The sequence below is a fragment of the Somniosus microcephalus genome, chromosome 6 (genome assembly GCF_052327205.1).
Source record: "Somniosus microcephalus isolate GS21.2 chromosome 6, FLI_Smic_1.0, whole genome shotgun sequence".
NCBI lineage: Eukaryota > Metazoa > Chordata > Chondrichthyes > Squaliformes > Somniosidae > Somniosus > Somniosus microcephalus.
The window spans coordinates 10,329,020-10,354,514 of NC_140992.1; the positions used below are offsets into that span (position 1 = coordinate 10,329,020).

Below are 25,495 nucleotides of genomic sequence, written 5' to 3' on the forward strand. Positions count from 1 at the left end.
ATGATAACTGCACTCTATATTCTGTTGCTCCTTGTATGTATGGCTAATATTTTAGAAATTTCTTCAAAGTTGACCAGTTCCTGCTTGTATTTCTTAACAACCAGTCAAGCTAGTTTTGTGTCTGTTTTTCTTAGTTTAATCTTAGCACTTTAGAGCAGAATGAAATCGCAGATCAGTGACAAAGCTACTCAGCCCTTTTATGAAAAACATATTCCTTCACCACTTTACGCACTCTGGGCTAGAAATTCGTTTTCGCCAAGGCATGGGCAGTGTTTAGACTAAAAATGGTTAAGTAGTGCCAGTTGAAAATCATCTAGACTGTACGCAAAATTTGTCCTCGCTCCTCATTAAAATGATTGCAGTCGTGATTCTCGGCTGAAAACCCAAGCTCTTTAGCGTTACACTGAAAAGATGGACCAATATTGGGTATAGTCTAAACGTAAGTAATGATTGCCACATGCTTTTTTCACTACTTAAAGGGGAGGTCCATTGATGCTGCAGCACCTCATTCTCAGCATTGTTGGGTGTGCAGCTGCCTCAACAACCAAAGAAGATGGACAAAGAGAAGGAGCATTTATTTACAAATGCTGATGGCAGATCGCCACCCCAGGGAGAATCCGGAGTTTTTCTGAGGAAGCTTTAGAGGCATTGGTTTTAGCGGTGGAGAAAAGGCGGGCAGTCCTGTACCAACTGGCAGGAGGCCCTTGCCATAAGTCTGCCGATTTATGTGGAGGGAGGTGGCACACCATGTCACGGGCAGCGCTGTGGTCCCCAGGTCGCACACTCAGTGCAGGAGGAAGTTTAACAAGCTCACACAGGTGGTCAGGGTGAGTGAGGGCTTCAACAAAAACTACATACCACCATCTGTACCACAAGTTTCACACACTGCTCAATGTACCACACCCCCAGCACTCATCTACCAACAATCTCTCCCTAGCAACACTCACACCCACATTTCACACTTCGCACACAATGACAGCTATTCAACTATGGCAGGTACAAGGGTAATTAGTTATTAGAATTCATGTGATGTGTGTGATATGTTTATAGATAAATTTATTAATGGTGTTTGGAATATTTTGTGGTCTCTGTCATTGCACGTTTGTGCCCAGGAGGACGCTGTGATATGGCGTGAGACACGGATGGTATGATGGGGATGTGGTGAGCAATGGGGATCTGGGGTTTCATTCATTCGAATCACATTCTGATGAGTCGGTCACAGACAGCCCGTCTGGTAGGCCGATTGTCTCGCTGCCTCCTCCATCTCTCCTATTCCTCGTCCTCCTCCTCGTCCTCTTCCTCCTCAGCCTCGTCGTCCTCCTGAGGTGGTCTCGCAATCCCTGCTGGCAAGGGCTGCGGCCTCATGATGGCTAGGTTGTGGAGCATGCAGCAGACCACCACGAAATGGGACACCCGCTCTGGCGAGTACTGGAGGGCTCCTCCCGAGCGGTCAAGGCAGCGGAACCGTTGCTTCAATAAGCCGATGGTCTGCTCGATGATGTTCCTGGTGGCAGCATGGCTCTCATTATATGAGAACTGGGCAGGAGTGTTGGGGCTGTGGAGTGGAGTCATGAGCCAGGTGGAGAGCGGATAATCCTTGTCTCCGAGCAGCCACCCTCGAGCTTGATATAGTGGCTGGAAGAGTGCTGGCACAGGATGAAGACATCGTGGCTGCCACCAGGATAGCGGGTGTTGACACTGAGGATTTGCTGTCTGTGGTTGCACGCCAACTGCACATTAAGTGAGTGGTCGCCTTTGCGGTTACGGAAGATCTCAGGATTGTTATGCGGTGCCCGCAAAGCCACATGGGTGCAGTCAATGGTGCCCTGCACCATGGGGAAGCCCACTACCCTGGCAAAGCCACATGCACGCTCGTCCTGCTTCTCTCTGTTGATCGGGAAGCCAATGCAGTCCCTTCTCCTGCTGTAGAGAGCCTCAGTGGCCTCCCGGATACAGCGATGGATGGCGAACTGTGAGATGTTAGCTATGTCTCCTGTTGCAGACTGGAAGGATCCACTGGCAAAGAAATTGAGGGCCACAGTGACCTTGACTGCCACTGGGAGAGCTGTGGTCACTCTGGTCTGAGGCTGAAGGTCTGGTTGCAGGATGTGGCAAAGTTCTATGACCACCTCCTTGGTGAAGCGAGGCCTCCTAATACACTGCTCCTCGCTTAATTGAAGGTAGGAGAAGTGATGTCGGAAGACCCTAGGTGGGTAAGGTCTCCTGTTGAGAGCCCTGATGGCCCTCCTCCTCCCTCTGTGCACATGTTCCCATCTTTCTCGCTGCCTTCCTTCTCTCCGCCGTAAATCTCGGAGGGCGAGGTCGACTGCCAGTACAGCCCCCATGATTTTTAGCAAGTGTTGTACTTTGAAGCCTTTCAAAAATAATGAGGGAGTTCTGTACTTGCCAGAACACTCCCTGGTACCAAAGAACTTTGAAATGACTAAGGAAAACTCTTGCAGTAGCAGGAAGTAGCACACAGCCACTCAAACTGCAAAACCATCAGGTGCGAGTGATTGGTGATGATCCCTTTAAATAGCGTCACTGGAGCCGGCTCCCTGCTGCTGCCCACCACCTGAAGCTGTCGTTGTTTTCTCCAGCCGGTAAGTACATTGGCTAAAGCAAAGTTGGGAGATTGGGCGTCCAGTGAGCGTTGTACACTCACTGACGTCACGATCTCCATCATGGCTAGCTCCCTGGCGATCGAGGGTACCAGCAGCGCTACTGGCAACACCAATATAGCGTGCGGCCCTGGAACCGGCATCAGCTGTCATTACAGTTATCAACGGCATTTCTGGCGCTAACATGTGGCGCAAGCCACACTAATTTCTCCCCCAATGTCTTTTCATAAAGAATTTAAATCATGAGGAAAATATTGATCTATATTTGCTTACATTATACTAAAATATGCATAAAGTATTAGAGGCGAAATTCGGTTACGTCCTGTTTGGGGGCGGTAACCAAATTATCGTCGGGAGATTTAGCACCCGGTGCGGAAATACCGCCCCAACCGCTAAATTCGGCTTACCGCCCCGGTGAGAAGCCGGCTCAAAGGGGAGGGATGCTGCGAGCTCTGCAGGGCCTCCGATGGCCCTCACTAGCCCACTAGGGCAGCGTGGTGCCATGGCTGCAGCTTGGCACTGAGACGTGGTGCCAGGCTGTGTGATGGTGGCCATGGACCACACCAAGGGCCGCCACGGAGGGCTGACCTGGAGGTCGGCCAAAAAAAATTAAATGGCAGTGCAGGTCGCGGCTGCACCTCCCTTTAATTAATGCCCCGCGAGCGGAGGCCGGCCCAGCTCGCGACCTGTGAGGCTGCCGCTGACACCGCCTGCGGCAGCCTCGTGGGGCACAGCTGATCTTCTGTCATGGGACGGTAAGGGGTCGCGACAGGGCGCTAAGGGGCCGCGGTGCACGGCAATGACGTCATCGCTGGCAGTGCAGCAGCCCGGGGCGCTACCGGCGGGGGCGCGGTGCTACCGGCGGGGGCGCGGTGCTACCGGCTACTGCCTCAGTAGCGCCCCGCCGAATTTCTCAGGATTAGCGCCCCCACCCGGGCGATAAGCCCTTTGCGCCCCGTTAACACCCCCCAGAGGCGCTAATGACAGGCACAAAGGAGCCGAATTTTGCGGCTTAGGTTTTTCTATAGCTCACTGAAAGAAAGGATTAATTTTGATAAACTAACCACATGTGGGCCAAGCACTAACACTATGTTCTGAGTCACTATGGTTTGATTATAGATTCTCAATTCTTTAGGGGCAATAAATTATCAATTGTTCCCAAGTACGATAGACATTCACTTTTGCCTTGTTTGTTGTTTCCTTTCACATACATGTGTAACATTTAGCTTTACTAATAAGATAAAATGCCTGGTCTGCTTACCTTTGAATAATATGAGTTAGGCAAATTAATCTCCAGATTGTGATTACCATCAAATTTCACTGACATTCCAAAATCCGTCTCAACTATTGTGTAGATACCATTTGTGAGAACATTTATGCCTCTCACACGACCCTGGATTGGCATGCGGGTCCTTTCTCCATCCAGCTGGAAGGTAAGACACTTTGTATGACACAGACACCATCAACTGAGGCAAAACGGTGATGAAACAGAATCACTTTTCAGCACTAAAAACTAAACAGTAATCACAATGTTGAAGGAGGACAGCTAAGACCAACTGGGAGTACGGGGGAATGTTTTCTCAGTATAAATTCTAAATCAGTTTATAAAGGATGGATTTCCAATTTGCCCCCAGCGTAAAACTGGTGTTGTGGATTGGCCACCCACTACTGAAACCGCTCCATTTTTGTTTCCACTGACTTTAATGGAAATGGAAATCATACGGTTTCGAGAAAGGCCGTTAATCTGCAACATCAGTTTCACGCCCGATCGCAAGTTAAAAATCTACTCCAATGAATTTTAAATTTCATTACATATATTGTACAGAGTGTTATAAATCTCATCATTCATCAAGAAACTACTCGTGAAATAACGCTGGACGGCCAGCTGGTGGCGCCGTGCAAGGAGTATAAATACTCGGGCGTCGGCCCCAGCTTGTCAGGGACATTTTGTAGGACAAGGAACTAGTGAAGTGCAACTAGACCTCCATGTTCTGAAACAAGTTGATTAAAGCCTTGCTTTATGCTCAAACCAAGTGGGTAGTGAGTTTTATTACGTCACAGAGGACAATTTCTCCGCCAGTAAGTTAGTGCACCACTGTTCCGTACCACAGAGTGGTGGGCTAATGCTATGTGCCTGTGATTTGCCAGTCAGTTTCCAATCATGGTATGTCATCTGAAGGTACTTTCCCAGGAAGAGGTAAACAATCATAGAAACATAGAAGATAGGAGCAGGAGTAGGCCATTCGGCCCCTCGAGCCTGTTCCGCCATTTAATGAGATCATGGCTGATCATCCAAATTCAGTACCCTGTCCCTGCCTTCTCCTCATATCCCTTGATCCCTTTAGCCTTAAGAAATATACCTAACTCCTTCTTGAATATATTTAATGAATTGGCCTCAACTGTCTTCGGTGGTAGAGAATTCCACAGGTTCACCACTCTCTGGGTGAAGAAATTCCTCCTCATCTCAGTCTTAAATGGTTTACCCCTTATCCTTAGAATAAGTGGTTGATCACCTTGAACTATTCTTGCACAATCCTCAGCACCCAGTTAACGATTCTATAGAGCAGGTCACCGACTCAAATTTTTGGCTGATGATTTGTATGTAGCATGCAGGGCTGAAGAGGTTAATATTGATTAGTTAACTGGCACTGAATAGCTGGTCTCACTCAGAGGCCATGGGATGGTTTGTATGAGAAATAGAAAACATCTCCCTGCTGCAATCGGGGTTGCTCCTCTGAGGTTGGGGCAGAGAAGAGTGATCTTTACTCGGCATCTAACTCAAATCAAATCAAATCAACTTTTATTGTCATTGTTAGTGCACAAGTGCAGTACAACGAAATGTAGGCTTGCGGCTCCCGAGAGTGTACATTTGGATTAAGACATTTAACATTCAACATACATTTGGCTTGTAATACATTAACATAAACATAACCATAATAAAGTGCATTGGCAGATGTGCAGGCTTTAGAGTTTATTTGTGGAGTTCAGTAGGATGACAGCCCTGGGAAAGAAGCTGTTCCTAAATCTGGTCGTACGGGTGCGAATGCATCTGTAGCGTCTCCCAGGTGGCAGGAGGGCGAACAGACTGTGGCTGGGGTGCTATACATAACTGTGCTATACATTACCTTGGAGTCCCCAATACTAACACTGGGTGCCCAACATAGAAAGTGTTTCATTCCCTAGCACTCGAATCCTTCACTTGATGAGCCCAACATTCACACAAGACAAGATAAAGGAAAAATTAAAAGGTTGGCACAAAAGAAATATTTGCAGTGGTTACCGTGCACTGCAGTTTATTTTCCCCTTACCAAGATCCTCCTGTTTTTCTGCAATGTGAGATGAACACCATACACGTCTATGTATATCTCTCTCAAATAAGTTGCCAGGGGCTGCCCATGCCCTTCATTCAATATGCTGATTCTGACAGGGATCACACTGCTGTTGTCGCACACTTTCACCAGGGTGTATGCACAAGTGCCCGAGAATGTGTACAGCATTTTATCAAAGGTATAATAGTGAGGACCACCAGCAACATGGCAGGAGGCACTTCCTAGGTAAACAATAATAATTCAGTGAAATTCTGGACAAGGCTTATTATGCTGAAAGAAATTCTTAGAAAGAAAGAAAGACTTGCATTTCTATAGCGCCTTTCACGACTTCCGGACGTCCCAAAGCGCTTTACAGCCAATGAAGTACTTTTTTTTTTTGGAGTGTAGTCACTGTTGTAATGTAAGAAACGCGGCACTAATTTGTGCACAGCAAGATCCCACAAACAGCAATGTGATAATGACCAGATCATCTCTTTTTTTATGTTGATTGAGGGATAAATATTGGCCCCAGGACAATGGGGAGAACTCCCCCTGCTCTTCTTCGAAATAGTGCCATAGGATCTTTTACGTCCACCTGAGAGGGCAGACGGGGCCGCGGTTTAGGTCTCATCCGAAAGACGGCACCTCCGACAGCGCAGCACTCCCTCAGCACTACACTGGAGTGCCAGCCTAGATGTTTTGTGCTCAAGCCCCTGGAGTGGGTCTTGAACCAATCTTACAACTAAGTACATGATATTGCATTGAGCATTGGTTTCCTATCACCAAAAATCTCAGAAGTTCAGGGGCCGAAACTTTTTTTTTTTTGCCCTGAAGGACAAAAGATGTTCTTGTCTGCTCTGCTGAATTTGCTGACCCACGCACTTCCATGGGTGCCACTAACTCTACATAACCATTCTTCAAACGTGACCACTGACAGTGACTCTCGGAAGGAAATTCAACGATTGGGGATCATCACAACCAAGCTGGCTCCTGCCCTGGATGGATGTCCGCACATCACGCTGTGTTTGCTTAAGAGCCCCGGAACCAAATAAAGGACATCCCAAAGTGCTTCACAGCCAATGAAATAATATTGCAGTGTAGTCACTGTTGTGACATGGGAAAGAGTACTGGGAGCACCACATGGCTAGTTTCTGTTTGCCCACTATGGAGGTCACTTTGCAGCAGGAGTCACTGGATAGCCATGGTCGATTTTTGCTCTCCCTAGGCCAATGGTGCTGAGGCAAATTCTAACACCTCTACTGCTGCCTCAACTGAGATCAGTTATCTCAGAACAGGATTGAACCTGGGACCTGATGTGTAGACTAAGTAACACACGAGGTGGTATATTTATACATTAATCCATTGGGAGAGAACGTAAAGAGGCATACGGGATACTTTCCTTTATTAGCCAAGGCATAGAATATAAGAGCAGGGGGGTTATGCTAGAACTGTATAAAACAGTAGCTAGGCCTCAGCTAGAGTACTGCGTACAGTTCTGGTCACCACATTACAGGAAAGATGTGATTGCACTAGAGAGGTAACAGAGGGGCAGCACGGTGGCATAGTGGTTAGCACTGTTGCCTCACAGCGCCAGGGACCCAGGTTCAAATCCGGCCTCGGGTGACTGTCTGTGTGGAGTTTACACATTCTCCCCGTGTTTGCGTGGGTTTTCTCCGGGTGCTCCGGTTTCCTCCCACAGTCCAAAGATGTGCGGGTTAGGTTGATTGGCCATGACAAAAAATTGGCCCTTAGTGTTAGGGGGGGATTAAATACGTGGGGTTACGGGGTTACGGGGATAGGGCTTGTGTGGGATGGCTGTCGGTGTAGGGACCGGGTGCTAGGGTTTGGATGATCAGCCATGATCTCGTTGAATGGCGGAGCAGGCTCGAAGGGCCGAATGGCCTACTCCTGCTCCTATCTTCTATGTTTCTATGTTTCTAGGAGATTTACGAGAATGTTGCCAGGACTGGAGTATTTAGCTATGAGGAAAGATTGGAGAGGCTGGGATTGTTTTCTTTGGAACAGAGGAGACTGAGGGGAGACCTAATTGAAGTGTATAAAATTATGAGGGGCCTAGATAGAGTGGATAGGAAGGACCTATTTCCCTGAGCAGAGAGGTCAATAACCAGAGGGCATAGATTTAAAGTAATTGGTAGAAGGATTAGAGGGGGGTTGAGGAGAACTTTTTTCACCCAGAGGGTGGTGGGGGTCTGGAACTCACTGCCTGAAAGGGTGGTAGAGGCAGAAACCCTCATCACATTTAAAAAGTACTTGAAGTGCCGTAACTTACAGAGCTGTGGACCAAGAGCTGGAAAGTTTTTCGGTCAGCACAGACACGATGGGCCGAATGACCTCCTTCTGTGCCGTAAATTTCTATGATGCTATAAAATTTTAACTATAAGTATAGAAATCTTCAATCAAAGCTCAATGACTGTTACATCTTTACTTTCCCACAAATGTTATGTGTTAGTAGATTTGAGCTAAAGATACCTCTGCCCAATGGCAGATCATTGTGTTCCCTCTTTGTGAGGTAAAAGTTACTAACCTGTCATTTGACACCCCAGCTCTCCATCCCGTCTCTCACATTTCTCCAGTACTCCACACTTCCAGGTTGTACAGGAGATGTTTTTGCCCAAGCACGTACAACGCTCAGTGCAGTTCTCATTGGTGAACCAGCTTTCATTCAGCTGAAAAATCAACCAAAATGACATTGTTAAAGGAAGTGGTTTCAATGTGAGAAATAGCTGAATTGTTACACATGAAAATCTGGCCTATTATAACACAGCTTCTTACTCTCCCCCATAATCTTAAAGGTGGAAATTGCGGAGGTACTGGCCATAACCTTCCAATCCTCCTTAGGTACAGCAGTGGTGCCAGAGGACTGGAGAATTGCAAATGTTACACCCCTGTTCAAAAAAGGGTGTAAAGAATGAGAGGCGATCTTATTGAAACATATAAGATTGTGAAGGGGTTGGATCGGGTGGATGCAGGGAAGATGTTCCCGATGATGGGTGAAACTAGAACTAGGGGGCATAGTCTTAGAATAAGGGGCTGCTCTTTCAAAACTGAGATGAGGAGGAACTACTTCACTCAGAGGGTGGTAGGTCCATGGAATATGCTGCCCCAAAAAACTGTAGAAGCTACATCATTACATAAATTTAAAACAGAAATAGACAGTTTCCTAGAAGTAAAGGGAATTAAGGGTTACGGGGAGTGGGCAGGAATTTGGACATGAGTCTAGGTTCAGATCGGTCATGGCCCTGTGGGTAGCGGAGCGGGCCCAGGGGCCGTGTAGCCTGATCCTGCTCCTATTTCGTGTGTCTAATTCTGTTAGATGCAGGAGATGGTTCTGTGATAGGGGATTGGCGGTTAGGATCAGATCAGCCATGATCTTATTGAATGACGGAGCAGGCTCGAGGGGCCGATTGGCCTACTCCTGCTCCTATTTCTTATGTTCTTATGTTCTTATGATAAACCCAGCAACTACAGGCCAGTCAGTTTAATCTCGGTAGTGGGGAAGCTTTTAGAAATGATAATCTGGGGCAAAATTAACAGTCACTTGGACACAAGTATGGATTCATTAAGGAAAGCCAGCACGGATTTGTTAAAGGCAAATCGTATTTAACCAACTTGATCGAGTTTTTTGATGAGGTAACAGAGAGGGTTGATGAGGGCAATGCGGTTGATGTGGTGTACATGGACTTCCAAAAGGCATTTGATAAAGTGCCACATAAAAGACTTGCCAGCAAAGTTGAAGCCCATGGAATAAAAGGGACAGTGGTAGCTGTAATGTATGTACCTTTAAGATGGGAACTACTTTCGACAGCTCATGTATACTGTAGTACCGGCAGTGACCACACCTGTATATCACGCTGAGTAGTAATCTGTTGTTTCAGTTGCAGTTTGAACCACGTTGAGTAAACACCTGTTGTACCGTTCTCTGCAGTCCTTTTCTTATTATTACACGGACGTAACAGTGGCAACGAGCAAGTTCGAACCTACCTGCAACTCTGCATCACCTCCCAGGGATTCGCTCCTGGAGAACAGTGGAAGAAGGTCGAGTCCAGAAGCACGGGCGTCGACCACGGGCAACCGCCCAGTCATCCAGCGGAGATTTGAGCATCGCAGGGAAGGGTGTCGAGAGCCAGGCTTGGCTTTCCAGTCACGGTGGTCCAGCGAAACGGGCTGGCAACAGGTACTGCGCAGACCCTTCCCGGACAGCGATGAGCTAGAGCCCGACCGAGCGGCACAGAAAAAGGCCGAGCAGCGTCGACGGGGGAGAGAGGGCAGAGCGCACAGGGTGCAGCCGGTGTTAAGGACTGAGCGGCGTCAACGGGGGAAAGAGGCGAGAGAGAGCAGAGCGCAGCCGGTGGTCAAGGGTCGAGCAGCGTCAACAGGGGAGAGAGGCGCGCAGGAAAACGCGAGGCGCTGCCATTGCCACGAGGACCGCAGAGAGCGGCGTTAGCAGCAGTGCAGGAGCAGCGCACGAAACCCATAGGGCGTCGCCATTTGCCACGAGGACCGCTGAGAGCGGCGTTGGCAGCAGCGCGGGAGACGCCATTTTAAGCCGCAGCGGGGAAAAGAAAGCGCAGGAGACGCCATTTTAAGCCAGTCTAACCACACCCAAAAATGCCGAGGAGTGGCAGTAGCACAGCGTTCGACAATGAAGTCGAAGATTGGACGACATATGTCGAACGCATAGAAGTATACTGCAAGGCGAATGAAGTGCCAGATGACAAGAAAGCGCTGGTATTGTTGAATTCAATTGGTGCAAAAACGTATGGCTTACTACGAAACCTAGTAACCCCAGAGAAGCCAGTAGAAAAGGATTTTGAAAACATAGTGTCAATCCTACAGGACCACTTAAACCCCACACCGCTGCTGATAGCAGAAAGATTTAAGTTTCACAAAAGGAACCAGCATAAAGATGAAAGTAATGCTGAGTATTTAACGGAACTACGCAAGCTATCGAAACACTGCCAGTTTGGAACGGGACTAGCAGATACTTTAAGGGACAAGTTTGTGTGTGGGCTTCAAAGTGAAGGAACCCAGAAACGGCTTCTATCAGAAAAGGATCTTACACGGGACAAGGCTTTTAGCATTGCAGTATCACACGAAGCAGCAGCACGGGGCGCTGCAGAGATACAATGGAGACCGCAAGAATATGGCACAAATGAAATGTCATACGGAACAGTGAAGTGCTATCGCTGCGGCAGAACAACACACGACCATAATGATTGCTGGTTCAAGGACAAAGTGTGCAGACAGTGTGGAAAAGTAGGACACATAGCAAGAGTCTGCAGGTCGGGAAAGAAAACCAGCAGCAAGAAATCTCCACAGGAGAAGTACAAGAAGGTACATAAGGTGACGGAGAGTAGTTCAGACGAACAGAAGAGTGATACAGACTCCGGAAGCAAGGAGCTGGGTTGTCTGAAACTACATAATGTGATCAAAACGGGGGATCACCAAACTATCTGGGTCACGCTCAAGATAGCAGGAGTCCAAGTGAAAATTGAATTGGACACAGGATCAGCCCTAACAGTCATAAACCGAAGGGACTACAAGCGGCTATTCTCACATATACCCTTGAGAGATACAAAGATTGTCTTGAAGACGTACACGGGGCAAAAAGTCTACCCCAAAGGGAAAATAAGGGTGAACGTTATATATAACGGCAAGGAAACACCAAAAATGGACCTATAGGTATTGCCAGATGGAGGACCACCACTACTAGGGCGTGAATGGATCCGGAAGATACAGCTAGATTGGCATTCCATACAAGCACTGACTGTAGATGCCAAAAAGGATGACGACGTCACACCTGGACGACTGTCAAAAATGCTAACTGACGCACAAGAAGTGTTCCAGCAGGGACTCAGAACACTAAAAGGCATAACAGCGACGATCAAAATAGAGGAAAATGCAAGCCCAAAGTTTTTTAAGGCCAGACCGGTACCTTATGTGATCCGCCCAGCCGTCGAAGCAGAGCTGGAAGGTTTGGAACGTTCAGGAGTACTGTCCAAAGTGGACTGGAGCGAGTGGGCTACACCCATCGTTCCTGTAATGAAGAGGTCGTTGAGTAATACGCCTGGGGAACCAAAGAAGGTTCGCATCTGTGGGGACTTTAAGGTGACAGTGAACCCAGTCCTTCACACTGTACAATATCCGCTTCCGCGGATTGAAGATATTTTCGCCTCGCTATCTGGAGGGAAACGCTTCACTAAGATTGATCTGGCCCAGGCGTATCTGCAAATGGAGGTAGAAGAAGCCTCGAAACAGTACCTCACGATCAACACTCATAAAGGTCTCTACCAATACAACCAGCTGGTGTTCGGGGTAGCATCAGCTCCGGCTATTTGGCAAAGGGCAATGGAACAAGTCCTGCAAGGGATTCCAGGGACCCAGTGTTATTTGGACGACATCCTGGTCACGGGCGAAAATGACAGTGATCGCCTCGCCAACCTGGAGCAGGTGCTCACTAGATTGAAGGAATATGGGCTCCGAGCTAATCGCCACAAATGCGAGTTTTTCCAGAAGCAGATCTCGTATTGTGGCCATGTTATTGGTAAAGAGGGGTTACATAAGTCCCCTGAAAAGATTGAGGCAGTAGTCAAGGCTCCAGCACCAGAAAATGTGTCACAACTGAGGTCGTTCCTTGGGCTGGTGAACTACTACCATAAGTTCTTGCCGAATTTGTCTACCGTACTACACCCACTGAACACCCTACTGCAAACGGGGGTACCATGGAAGTGGAGTGACGAATGTAAACGAGCTTTCCAGAAGAGCAAAGCATTGATCACATCAAAAGAGGTGTTGGCTCATTTCAACCCAGCACTACCAATTCGGTTGGCGTGTGATGCATCACCCTATGGCATTGGAACGGTGCTGTCGCACAAATTCCCGGACAGCTCAGAGAGGCCAGTAGCCTTTGCGTCTCGGTCACTAACCTCAGCCGAGCGTAACTACGCCCAGATTGACAGGGAGGCCCTCAGCCTAGTGTGGGGAGTGAAAAAGTTCAATCACTATCTGCACGGGCAGAAGTTCACCTTGCTGACTGACCACCAACCACTTGTCTCCATCTTTAATCCAAAGAAGGGCGTTCCGGTGATGACTGCGCAACGGCTACAAAGATGGTCCCTTTTTCTAGGGGCGCACCAATATGAAATCGAGTATAAGGGCACGAAACAGCATGGAAACGCTGATGGGCTATCACGCCTGCCACTGCCTACTGCGGAGGAAGCACCAGCAGTGGATCCTGTCGAAATATTACACTCGACTATAATTGAATGCTTGCCAGTAACTAACGCTGGTATAGAGAAGGAGACCCGAAATGACCCGACACTGTCTCGGGTATATGATTTGACGGTGAAGGGATGGCCAGCACATGGCGACTCACTGTTGCCAGCATTCTCATCCAGAAGAGAACAGCTGTCAGTATGCCAGGGGACCTTGATGTGTGGATCCCGAGTGGTAATTCCACCCAAGTTAAGGGAGAGAGTGCTCAATGAGCTTCACGAAGGTCATCTGGGAGGGGTGAAAATGAAAAGCCTTGCTAGGGCTTATGTGTGGTGGCCGGGGATCGATCAGCAAATCGAGGACCTGACAAAGAGCTGCTCAGTATGCCAGAAGGTCCAAAATGCACCACCACATGCCCCTCTACACCCATGGGAGTGGCCCTCATCTCCATGGCAACGGGTGCATATTGATTTTGCTGGTCCATTCATGGACTCAATGGGCTAAAAATTCAGTTTGGGGCGCCAAGCTCGCCTGGGCGCCGGAATTACCGCTGCGTGCGGAGCCACTTGCGCCATCCGAATATTCAGTTTCTGCGCCCCAAATGGAAGCGGGCCGCTAAACAAGGCTTCCCGCGCCCCGCTTGGGGCGCTGAAACTGAATATCGGCGCGCTAAGGGCCGCAGCGGCACACGCTGCGGCACGGCAGGCTGCGGTACTGCAGGCCTTCCTCCCACTGTTGAGGGGGAGGTGCCTGCAACAGCGCGATCCCCGCTCGCGAGTGCCGGCAAATGAGCCCGGCACCAAGGAGAAGTGCCGGGCTCTCGGGAAACAGCCGGCAATGCCGCGGGGGCGGGGTGTAGGAGGCCGGGGATGGAGGTGCGGGCAGGCGGGCGCCGAAAAAGCGGCCGGCCGCACCTCCACCTTAACTAGCGCCACTACCGCCACAGGTAGGCCCCTGTGTACCGGTCACTATTTGCGGCCGGCGCTGAAGAGGCGGGCGCGACCAAATATGGCCATCGGGGCGATAGCGGGGCGCTGCGCACACCAATGACGTCATCGGTGGCGGCGCAGCGCTACAGGCTAACGCCGCCATTAGCGCCCTGCTAAATATCGCGGTAGGTGTGGCCAGTGGCGCAAAAGCCACTGAGTGCCCTCTTTGGGCACAAACTGCTGGCGCAGGCCACTGAATTTCTAGGCCAATGTTTTTAATAGCCGTGGATGCGCACTCGAAATGGCCTGAGGTGATCAAAATGTCCTCCACCACCACGGAAAAAACGATTGCAGTCCTACGGACCATTTTTGCCAGGAACGGCTTGCCAGAGCAGATTTGCTCTGATAACGGACCACAGTTTGTGTCCGAAGAGTTTCGAAGAATTATGAAAAGGAATGGGGTAAGGCATTACACATCCGCCCCGTATCATCCAGCCACAAATGGATTGGCTGAGAGGTTCGTACAAACCTTTAAAAAAGCAGTAAAGGCCATGTGCGATGACGACATTCCACTGCAGCATAAGGTGGACAATTTCCTGTTAGCCTACAGAAATGCGACACATGCAGTCACCAACCAGGCCCCGGCCATGATGTTCTTTAACCGAAGGTTGAGATCTTGTCTGGATTTGCTCAGACCAAATGTACGAAGAGATGTTGAGAGTAAGCAATTCCAGCACATCAATGAGAAGCCGACAAGGAGCTTCAATGTAGGGCAACCAGTCTTGGCCCGCGACTACCGAACAGAGAAATGGCAACCAGGAATGATATGCACACGGCAGGGGCCACTAATGTACACAGTGGACATTGGGGAGAGCATCGTGAGATGCCATGCTGACCAGATCCTAGAGTCACAGGAACGAGTCAGCCCCATGCCTCGCCCATACGTACCTGGTGATGAACCCGACGTACAGGTAGCATCTACCCCAGAAACAGTAGCATCGGAAGCTGATGAACCAACCGACGACAGGGGGCCAGAATCGCCTCCGCACCAAGAGCAAGACACTCGGGAAAGGCGCTATCCAGAAAGGATCAGGAAGCCTCCCCAAAGACTGAATTTATAAATAGACTATTTTCAGCTAATGTTGCATGTTAAAAGTGTTAATTGTAATTAGTTTGATATTTAATTGTTAAATGAGTGTTATGGTACTGTTAATCTAAAAGGGGAGGAATTGTAATGTATGTACCTTTAAGGGGGGAACTACTTTCTACAGCTCATGTATACTGTAGTACCGGCAGTGACCACACCTGTATATAACGCTGAGTAGTAATCTGTTGTTTCAGTTGCAGTTTGAACCACGTTGGGTAAACACCTGTTGTACCGTTCTCTGCAGTCCTTTTCTTATTATTACACGGACGTAACAGTAGCATGGATACGAAACTGGCTAAGTGACTGGAAACAGAGTAGTGGTGAATGGTTGTTTTTCAGACTGGAGGAAGGTATACAGTTCCCCAGGGGTTGGTACTAGGACCACTGCTTTTCTTGATATATATTAATGACTTGGACTTGGGTGTACAGGGCACAATTTCAAAATGTGCAGATGGCACAAAACCTGGAAGTATAGTGAACAGTGAGGAGCATAGTGATAGACTTCAAGAGGACATAGACAGGCTGGTAGAATGGGCGGACACGTGGCAGATGAAATTTAACACAGAAAAATATGAACTGATACATCTTTGTAGGAAGAACGAGGAGAGGCAATATTATCTAAGGGGTACAATTCTACAGAGGCTGCAGGAACAGAGACACCTGGGGGTATATGTGCACAAAGCATTGAAGGTGGCAGGGCAGTTTGAGAAAGCGGTTAAAAAAGCATACGGGATCCTGGGCTTCATAAATAGAGGCATAGAATACAAAAGCAAGGAAGTTATGATGAATCTTTATAAAACACTGGTTTGGCCTCAACTGGGGTATTGTCATAGAGTCATAACAGCACAGTAGGCCGCCATCCGGCCCATCGAATCGTGCCGGCTCTCTGTAGAGCAATCCAGTCAGTCCCATTCCCCCGCTCTATCCCCGTAGCCCTGCAAGTTTATTTCCCTCAAGTGCCTATCCAGTCTCCCCTTGAAAACATTGAGTGTCTCCGCTTCCACCACTTCCGTCAGCAGCGAGTTCCAGGTCATCACCACTCGCTGCGTAAAAAAGTTTTTCCTCACATCCCACCTTAAATCTGTGTCCCCTAGTCCTTGTACCATCAACTAGTGGGAACAGCCTTTCCCAGTCTCGCCTATCCAAACCAGTCATAATCTTGTACATCGTGTGTCCAATTCTGGGCACCGCACTTTAGGAAGGATGTGAAGGCCTTAGAGAGGGTGCAGAAAAGATTTACAAGAATGATTCCAGGGATGAGGGACTTCAGTTACGTGGATAGACGAGGGTTGTTCTCCTTCGAGCAGAGGATGAGAGGAGATTTGATAGAGGTGTTCAAAATCATGAGGGGTCTAGACAGAGTAGATAGAGAGAAACTGTTCCCATTGGCGGAAGAGTCGAGAACCAGAGGACACAGATTTAAGGTGATCGGCAAAAGAACCAAAGGCGACGTGAGGAAAACTTTTTTATGCAGCGAGTGGTTAGGATCTGGAATGCACTGCCTGAAAGGGTGGTGGAGGCAGATTCAAACTTGGCTTTCAAAAGGGAATTGGATAAGTACCTGAAGGAAAAAAAAATGGCAGGCTACGGGGCGGGGACAGGGGAGTGAGACTAGCTGAATTGCTCTTGCAGAGAGCCAGCACGGGCTCGACGGGCCGAATGGCCTCCTTCTGTGCTGTAACTATTCTATGATTCTATGATTAACAGGGAGAATGGGCTGCGAAGCAATTATGTGATCAGTTTTCAGTTCACTTCACTTAACGAGTCACTGATTTTTTTTCTGTTGTCTACATCTCTATATATATATTAAGAAAATTGAGTGCTTTGAGTGTCTTGAGTCTTGCTTTTGAGACAACTGATTGCTCTGTGGGTACGACATGACCGAAAAATCTCCTCTGCGATTACCCCATAATTACCGCTTTTTGTTCTTTAGGGCACAGCATCCATTGTTACAGCAACTTCATAGATTTTAAGCAGACCTTTGACAGTGTTTTACAAAGTATTACAAAGTATTCACAGCACAGAAACAGGCCATTCAGCCCAACAGGTCCGTGCCGGTGTTTATGCTCAACACGAGTCTCCTCCCACACCTCTTCATCTCACCCCATCAACATATCCTTCTATTCCTTTCTCCTGTACGTGCCCACCTAGCTTCCCCTTGAATGCATCTATGCTGTTTGCCTTAACTACTCCCTGTGGTAGCGAGTTCCACATTCTAACCACTCTCTGGGTAAAGAAGTTTCTCCTAAATTTCCTATTGGATTGATTGGTGACTGTCTTATACTTATGGACCTTAATTCTGGTCTCCCCACAAGTGGAAACATCCTACATCTACCTTGTCAAACTTCTTCATTATCTTGAAGACCTGTATCAGGTCACCCCTCAGTCTTCTCTTTTCTAGAGAATCTTTCCTGCTAGGTATAACCTCTCAATTCTGGTATCATTCTAGTAAATCTTCTTTGCACGTTCTCCAGTGCCTTGATATTCTTTTTATAATATGGAGACCATAACTGTTCAAGTACTCCAAGTGTGGTCTAACCAAGGTTATGTTGGCAAGAAGAGATATGGCATGTTTTGAGGATGTCTGGTATTCCTGAGGAACTTGTTATAGATGTTTTCTATCAGTCTGACAAGTCCCTGAGTGCTGTTGGAGTAGATTGACAACTAGGGGAATGGTTTGGGTGAGACAAAGATTGTCACCTGATTTATTTAATCCAGTACTGGAAGCAGCAATGAATCGTGCACTAAAAGATGATGGCCCAGAAATTCGGGTCTCCACGGGTGAGTACGCATGAGGTACTCACCCGTAAGCCTAATGGAAGTGCCGGTTTTCTGCATGCACTGCGCATGCGCGGGAAACCGGCACTTCCGTTCCCCTGAACGAAGGGGTTCAGAGTTCGAACGCGTGCGCAGGAGAGGCAGCGCGTGCGTATCGAACTTGCATTTTTTTTGCAGGTTTCTCCGGGAGGGTAAGTCTCCAGAAGTTACATATATAAAAAGTAGTCGCAAGGCCTGCTTTTTACAAGGTAAGTGGTGAATTAATTAAAATTAAAACATTTTTCCCACAGGTTTATTATTTTTAAATACTTTAAAGAAAGGTAAGTTTATTTTTAACCCCGTTAGAAAATAAAATTATTTTTTTCAAAAATTTAAATTATTGTTTAAAATAGTTATTTCATGTAATTTATAGTTCATTTAAAAAATGTGATTTAAAAAAAATTTATTTGAAGATTTAGTGATGTTTTGGGGCTTATAGTATTTATAAGTTTGACAGCACTTCCTGTCAAGCTTATGAATGAAGCATTCTCTGCTCCGATTGGCTCCCCATGGCCCACGTGATCCCAGGGGACGCATCGAACTAACTGCACCCCTGGGATACGCAAGCACTGCACGCCGGTAGTTGGAGGAGGCCCAGGATCGGAATTCCACGGGGGCCCACAGCACAACGGCCGGCGCGCTAAGTAAGTGCAGGTCGGGGGCTTACACCCGCGGGAAGCCCTCGACCCAAATTTCTGGGTCGATATTGGAGGAGTCTCGTTACGTGGCAAGCTTTTGAACAATCTCAGATTTGAGGATGACATCGACCTTATAGCAACATCTAAAATGGATTTGCAGAAACTAACTGATAAGGTGTACGTGGAGAGTATAAAATTTGGGTTACACATTAACAATAAAAAGACCAAGATCATGTCATTTGGGAAGCATCAGGAAGATGTACACATTACAGCTGGAGGGAATGCAGTTGAACAGGTGGAAAAGTTTGTATGGGTTAGTGTCAGAGAATGGGAATTGTGAAGAAAACATCAAAAGAAGGATTGGATTTGGTTTTGTTGCTTTTCGACGATTAAGCCGGATATGAAAGGCTAAATGTATTTTGAAGCGACGGTTATCCCCATATTATTATGCGGCTCTGAGTGTTGCGACATGAGAAAAGTTGATGAGCAAAAGATACTAGCAGCAGAGATGAGTTGGATGAGAGGAATACTGGGCGTATCCAGGATGCAAAAAATCAAGACTGATATAATAAAAGCATGGCTCAGACGAGAAACAACTCTTATACAGAAGATCCAAGAAAGATGACTGTGATGGTTTGGGCACATTTCTAGAATGAAAATGGCTGCAACATCTTTCATGGCCCTGTGCACAGAGGGACATGGAACAAGAAGCCAAGGAAGACCAAGGAAGCGCTGGATAGACAATGTCAAGAGTGACTTGTCACTGAGAGGGATACAGATGACTGAAGCAGCCAGGCTAGTTCAGAACCGACAACAGTGGAGTGAATTCATTCGGCCCCATCATCGCTGCTGAGCTGATTGACGGAAATTTAGTCGTAATTCTGTAGGAACAACGGCCCTTAAATTTCTGGGGTACTCTTACTCCAGTACAAGCGTGGCAGAGCAGAGGCCCTGTCGACTCTAACCCGAAGCTGGAGACCCTGTCCCAAATCCCGGGGACAAAGTTATTTACACGACCGGGGTGGGGCATATCAGCAGCATGCACCCCAATTTATCTACCAGAAGATGGAGTGACCCAAAGCTACCCGAAGCCCATCCCGAGGCTGAGGAAAAAAAAGGTAAAAAGTTCTTCAGCTCCAAAGATCAATTTTTTAAAAAAGGTAATTGATCTCTATGAGAATCTCTAAAGACTTCAACAGGACCCATGGACTCAGCTGGCGTTAGTTCCACTGAGGCATACCGAGGGCATAAGGCGCTGAGTTTCTCGGAGTTCCCCCCGACATGGTCCCTTAACGTGGGAGGCATGGGCAGAAGATTCTCCCATAGCCTTTCCCACCACTGGAATTTAAACAGGCTGGAAAACAAGCAGAATCCTGGCAAAACCTGCCTATTTCTTTCAGATGCAGATTGACTTGCTGTGCATTTCCAGCATGATCTCTCTTTTTTAATTATTCGTTCCTGGGATGTGGGCATCGCTGGCAAGACCAGCATTTATTGCCCATCCCTAATTTCCCTTGAGAAGGTGGCGGTGAGCCGCCTTCTTGAACCGCTGCAGTCCGTGTGGTGAAGGTGCTCCCACAGTGCTGTTAGGGAGGGAGTTCCAGGATTTTGACCCGGCGACGATGAAGGAACGGCCGATATATTTCCAAGTCAGGATGGTGTGTGATTTGAAGGGGAACTTGCAGGTGATGGTGTTTCCATGCGCCTGCTGCCCTTGCCCTTCTAGGTTGCGGGCTTGGGAGGTGCTGTCGAAGAAAATTCAAGTAACTTACATGATTGAACCAGGCAACGGCTTATGCATTTACCTGATAGTATTTGTTGTTTTCATCCACACAGCCACACTGACTGCTTGGAACGCATTTGTCCACACTCAGAACATATCCAGGGTCACAGAAGCATCCTTCGACAGTTGGTAGAAGACAGCTGTCGGGTGCAGACAGGTCCGTACAAGTAGCAGGACAACTGGTGCCGCACTTCTCATAGTGACTACCACCGGGGCAGGACATAGCTAAAGAAAACATACAAGTGTTTAGCAATCATTTCTGCTTTGCTAAGTGTAGCTTATTCAAATTAATTATGTAGCCAGCTTATTTAACGTTCCAATAGGGGGCGGGGGAAGAAACTGATATCTCACTGATGTGGTTCATCTTACATAAACTACATGACAGTAGAACGTGTCACACTGGCTGCATTTCCAATGTTGGTATGTCAAAATGTCTTAAATGGAAGTTATTACCTGCGATGTTTCATTAATTAATGATAACAATACTGATCGCACTCCAGTGGTGTGTGGAGGTTGCTAAGAATGAGGATGGATATTGAAACCAGCAGAGTATTTTTTGTGGTCTCATGATTTGACTTTGTGTTGCATACAAGTCTATCCATAAGTGTACCATGTAGTATGGCACTGACCCATGCAGACCAGCACTATACCAGGTTCAATCCCAAATCATGTTTTTAGTTAGGTGATCTCAGCCAGACCATCAGTACCAGTTCTATAGTTGGGCTTAATGCTCCTAAACCAGTGGGGTTGAGGGCTGGGGCGGGGTGGAGGTGGGGGGTGGGGGAAATTGGTCAGAGATCCAGTGACACTTGCAGAAAGTATGTGTGTGTGTGTACAACAAGAGTCAGGTCAAGCTTGGTTGTCATGAGCCCATGTTTGAAAAGCTGGTCGACACTTGATGTATAGGCTCACACATGGAGAACGGCCATTTTGAGCAAAGTCCTGGAAGGCTACTTTAGTGGGAGTAAGGATATGAGGGGAGGGGTTGATGGTGGTGGGGAACTGAATTTATAAGATATAATCTTCAAAATTTCTAACATGTAATAATGGTGTTAACTCAAATTAATCAACTGCACAATTTTTTGAGGGGTTGGAAAATGATAGAGGGGATTTTAACTCCCTCCACCTGGCAGAAATCAGGAGAAACGGGAGTTAATTTCCCAGCGATCTGCTTCAGGTTCTGCTGCCACCTGCGGCTATATTAAAACCAGGCAGCTGAGGCCTCTGTCTGACTCAGTACGGAAACATCAATAGTTTATATTATTCGGGGTCCTACTGCTCAGACATTATCGCAAAGCCATTTTAACGGTCTAATGGGTAAAGCATCCGCCGTGGACACTCCAACCAGTAGCAGCTGCCGGACACCCTGCGGATGACCTATCAGGTGCCAGCCAGGTGGCGCCTGAGCCGCCCGATCTTTGCAGCCTGTAAGCCGTCGAGTTGCCTCTGGACAGCTGTTTTGGCTGGTTGGCTGTGGAATTCAATTAGAGCCCTGCTATTAAAATAGATTGGGCCTCCCACTGCAGCTCCCAGGTATTCGTTCCAAGCGTCCCTTTTTAAAACTTCATTTTCAAGATGTGGGCATCGATGGCAAGGCCAGCATTAATTGCCCATCGCCAGCTGCACTTAACAAGATGGTCGTGAGTTGCCTCCTTGAACCGCTCCATGTGGTGAAGGTGCTCCCAGTGCTATTCGGTAGGGAGTTCCAAGATTTTGACCCAGCGACGATATACGTCCAAGTCAGGATGGTGTGTGACTTGGAGGGGAAGTTGGAGGTGATGGTGTTCACTTACACCTGCTGCCCATGTCCTTCTAAGTGGTGGAGGTCACGGGTTTGGAAGGTGCTACCAAAGAAGCCTTGGCAAGTTGTTGCAGTGCAACCTATGTAGTACACACTGCATCCACTGAGCGCCATTGGTGGAGGGAGTGGATGTTTAAGGTGATAGATGGGAGTGTCGATCAAGCGGGCTGCTTTGTCCTGGATGGTGTCGAGCTTCTTGAGTGTTGTTGGAGCTGCACTCACCCAGGCAAGTGGAGAGTATTCCATCACACTCCTGACTAGTACTTTGTAGGTGGTGGTCAGTCTTTGGGGAATCAGGAGGTGAGTCACTTGCCGCAGAACACCCAGCCTCTGACCTGCTCTAGTAGCCACACAATTTATGTGCCTGGTTCAGTTGAGTTTCTGGTCAATGGTGACACCCAGGATGTTGATGGTGGGGACATTCGATGATGGTAATGACACAGAGTGTCAAGGGGAGATGGTTAGACTCTCTCTTGTTGGAGATGGTCATTGCCTGGCACTTGTGTGGTGCGAATGTTACCTGCCACTTATCAGCCCATGCCTGGATGTTGTCCAGGTCTTGCTGCATGCAGGCACGGACTGCTTCATTATCTGAGGAATTGCAAATGGAACTGAACACTGTGCCATTTTTTTTTATTCGTTCATGGGATGTGGCCGTCATTGGCAAGGCCAGTATTTCTTGCACATCCCTAATTGCCCTTGAGAAGGTGGTGGTGAGCCGCCTTCTTGAACCGCTGCAGTCCGTGTGGTGAGGGTACTCCCACAGTGCTGTTAGGGAGTGCCAGGATTTTTACCCAGCGACAATGAACGAACGGCGATTATATTTCCAAGTCAGGATGGTGTGTAACTTGGTGGGGAACCTGCAGGTGATGGTGTTCCCATGCGCCTGCTGCCCTTGTCCTAGGTGGTAAAGGTTGTGGGTTTGGGAAGTGCTGTTGAAGAAGCCTTGGCGAGTTGCTGCAGTGCATCTTGTAGATGGTACACACTGCAGCCACGGTGTGCCGGTGGTGGAGGGAATGAATGTTTAAGGTAGTGGATGAGGTGCCAATCAAGCGAGCTGCTTTGTCCTGGATAGTGTTGAGTTTCTTGAGTATTGTTGGAGCTGCACTCATCCAGGCAAGTGGAGAGTATTCCATCACACTCCTGACTTGTGGCATGTAGATGGTGGAAAGGCTTTGTGGAGTCAGGAGGTGAGACACTCGTCGCAGAATACCCAGCCTCTGACCTACTCTTGTTGCCAAAGTATTTATGTGGCTGGTCCAGTTAAATTTCTGGTCAATGGTAACCCCCAGGATGTTGATGGTGGGAGATTCAGCGATGGTAATGCCGTTGAATGTCAAGGGGTGGTGGTTAGACTCTCGCTTGTTTGAGATAGTTATGGACTGGCACTTGTGTGGCGCAAACATTACTTGCCGCTTATCAGCCCAAGCCTGAATGTCGTCCAGGTCTTGCGGCACATGGGCATGGGCTGCTTCATTATCTGAAGAGTTGTGAATGGCACTGAACACTGTGCAGTCATCAGCAAACATCCCCACTTCTGACCTTATGATGGAGGGAAGGTCATTGATGAAGCAGTTGAAGATAGTTTGGCCTAGGACGCTGCCCTGAGGAACTCCTGCAGCAATGTCCTGGGGCTGAGATGATTGGCTTCCAACAACCACAACCATCTTCCTTTGTGCTAGGTATGACTCCAGCCACTGGAGTATTTTCCCCCTGATCCCCATTGATTTCAATTTTACTAGAACTCCTTGGTGTCACACTCGGACGAATGCTTGATGTCAAGGGCAGTCACTCTCACCTCACCTCTGGAATTCAGCTCTTTAGTCCATGTTTGGACCAAGGCTGTAATGAGATCTGAAACCCAAACTGAGCATCAGTGAGCAGGTTATTGGTGAGTAAATGCTGCTTGATAGCACTGTCGCTGACTCCTTCCACCACTTTGCTGATGATTGAGAGTAGACTGATTGGGGCGGTAATTGGCCGGATTGGATTTGTCCTGCTTTTTGTGGACAGGACATAGCTGGGCAATGAATTGCAAAACACAACTTACGACAGAATGCATTGTTTCTCCACTCTATACAAAATCCTGCTTGAGCGCACAAGTCAGCGTAGGTCTGTAGTGCAAAACAAAGTGTTGTGGACTGCCCTCCATCCATGCACATGTCATAGACACAGTTGTCAAAGTAGTTCTTAGGTGGGACTTTAGCATGGCACTCTTTGAATAAACCTAAGTAAGTACAGGAAAGAAAAGATGCAAGAAGTAAATTATATCCTGACAGAAAAATAAATATTTCCAATTTAAATAGTACCACTTCCAAAAGTTTTCCTAGACAATCAATTTTCTACAGTAAAGGTACAAACCAGTGACATGCTGCACAACACGCCTGTGCCTTGCACGTAATTCCGAGCAAAGAATTGTTTTATGAGTAGAATGTTCAATCCCCTTGATTGCACTAAAGCATGTCATCAGTCTCGTGTACACATTATTATTTTGTCCTTGAATACTGTGGCATTGCTCATACTAAGGGGATAGTAAATTTTTGCATGTCAGATTCCATTGGGAAGGAGTGATTTATTGGTTGTGAAATGATTGGATGTGATAAAGAGCTATATAAATGCACATTCTTTCTTTCTTCAAATAGACCTTTCAGGAGTGAAATTAGGAAACACTTCTACACACAAAGGGTGGTAGAAGTTTGGAACTCTTCCGCAAACGGCAATTGATGCGAGATCAGTTGTTAATTTTAAATCGGAGATTGATAGCTTTATGATAACCAAAGGAATTAAGGGATACGGGGCAAAGGTGGATGTATGGCGCTAGGTCACAGGTCAGCCATGAATGGTGGAACAGGCTCGAGGGGCTAAATGGCCTGCCCCTGTTCCTTTGTCCCTCGTGCCATGGGATTCCAGCCTGTAATATTATTCTATAGACAAATCATCTCAACGCCAGGATTACATTCCTATAACTCACTCCTGAGAAGCCATTATTCTATGTATAAATAATCGAATTCCTGTAGATTCCTGCCAGTAACTTGTTCCCAGATATCCAAGACTGTATATAAAATGATCCCAATCCCACAGTTAGATTCCAGTCTGTAACTCATTCACACATATTCATTATTCTGCATATAAACCATCTGAACCCCTCAATTAGATTCCAGTCTGTAACTCACTCTTAAGTTACTTCCTCCTATTTTTCCCCCCGAAGTCCCTTA

At 47.6% G+C, this 25,495-nt stretch overlaps 1 protein-coding gene across 2 annotated transcripts in view; it reads right to left on the reverse strand.

Annotated features, from left to right (window-relative positions):
- LOC147115444 (IgGFc-binding protein-like) overlaps positions 1-25,495 on the reverse strand; it is a 169,140-nt gene that overhangs the window by 58,550 nt on the left and 85,095 nt on the right. For both annotated transcript variants that reach the window (XM_085989698.1, XM_085989697.1), the window contains exons 27-31: positions 24,331-24,507; positions 20,502-20,704; positions 8,475-8,616; positions 5,930-6,171; positions 3,883-4,047 (exon numbers count right to left, since the gene is read on the reverse strand). In XM_085989698.1, coding sequence (XP_085845824.1) covers positions 3,883-4,047; positions 5,930-6,171; positions 8,475-8,616; positions 20,502-20,704; positions 24,331-24,507 — 929 coding nt within the window. The remainder of the gene's footprint in view (positions 1-3,882; positions 4,048-5,929; positions 6,172-8,474; positions 8,617-20,501; positions 20,705-24,330; positions 24,508-25,495) is intronic.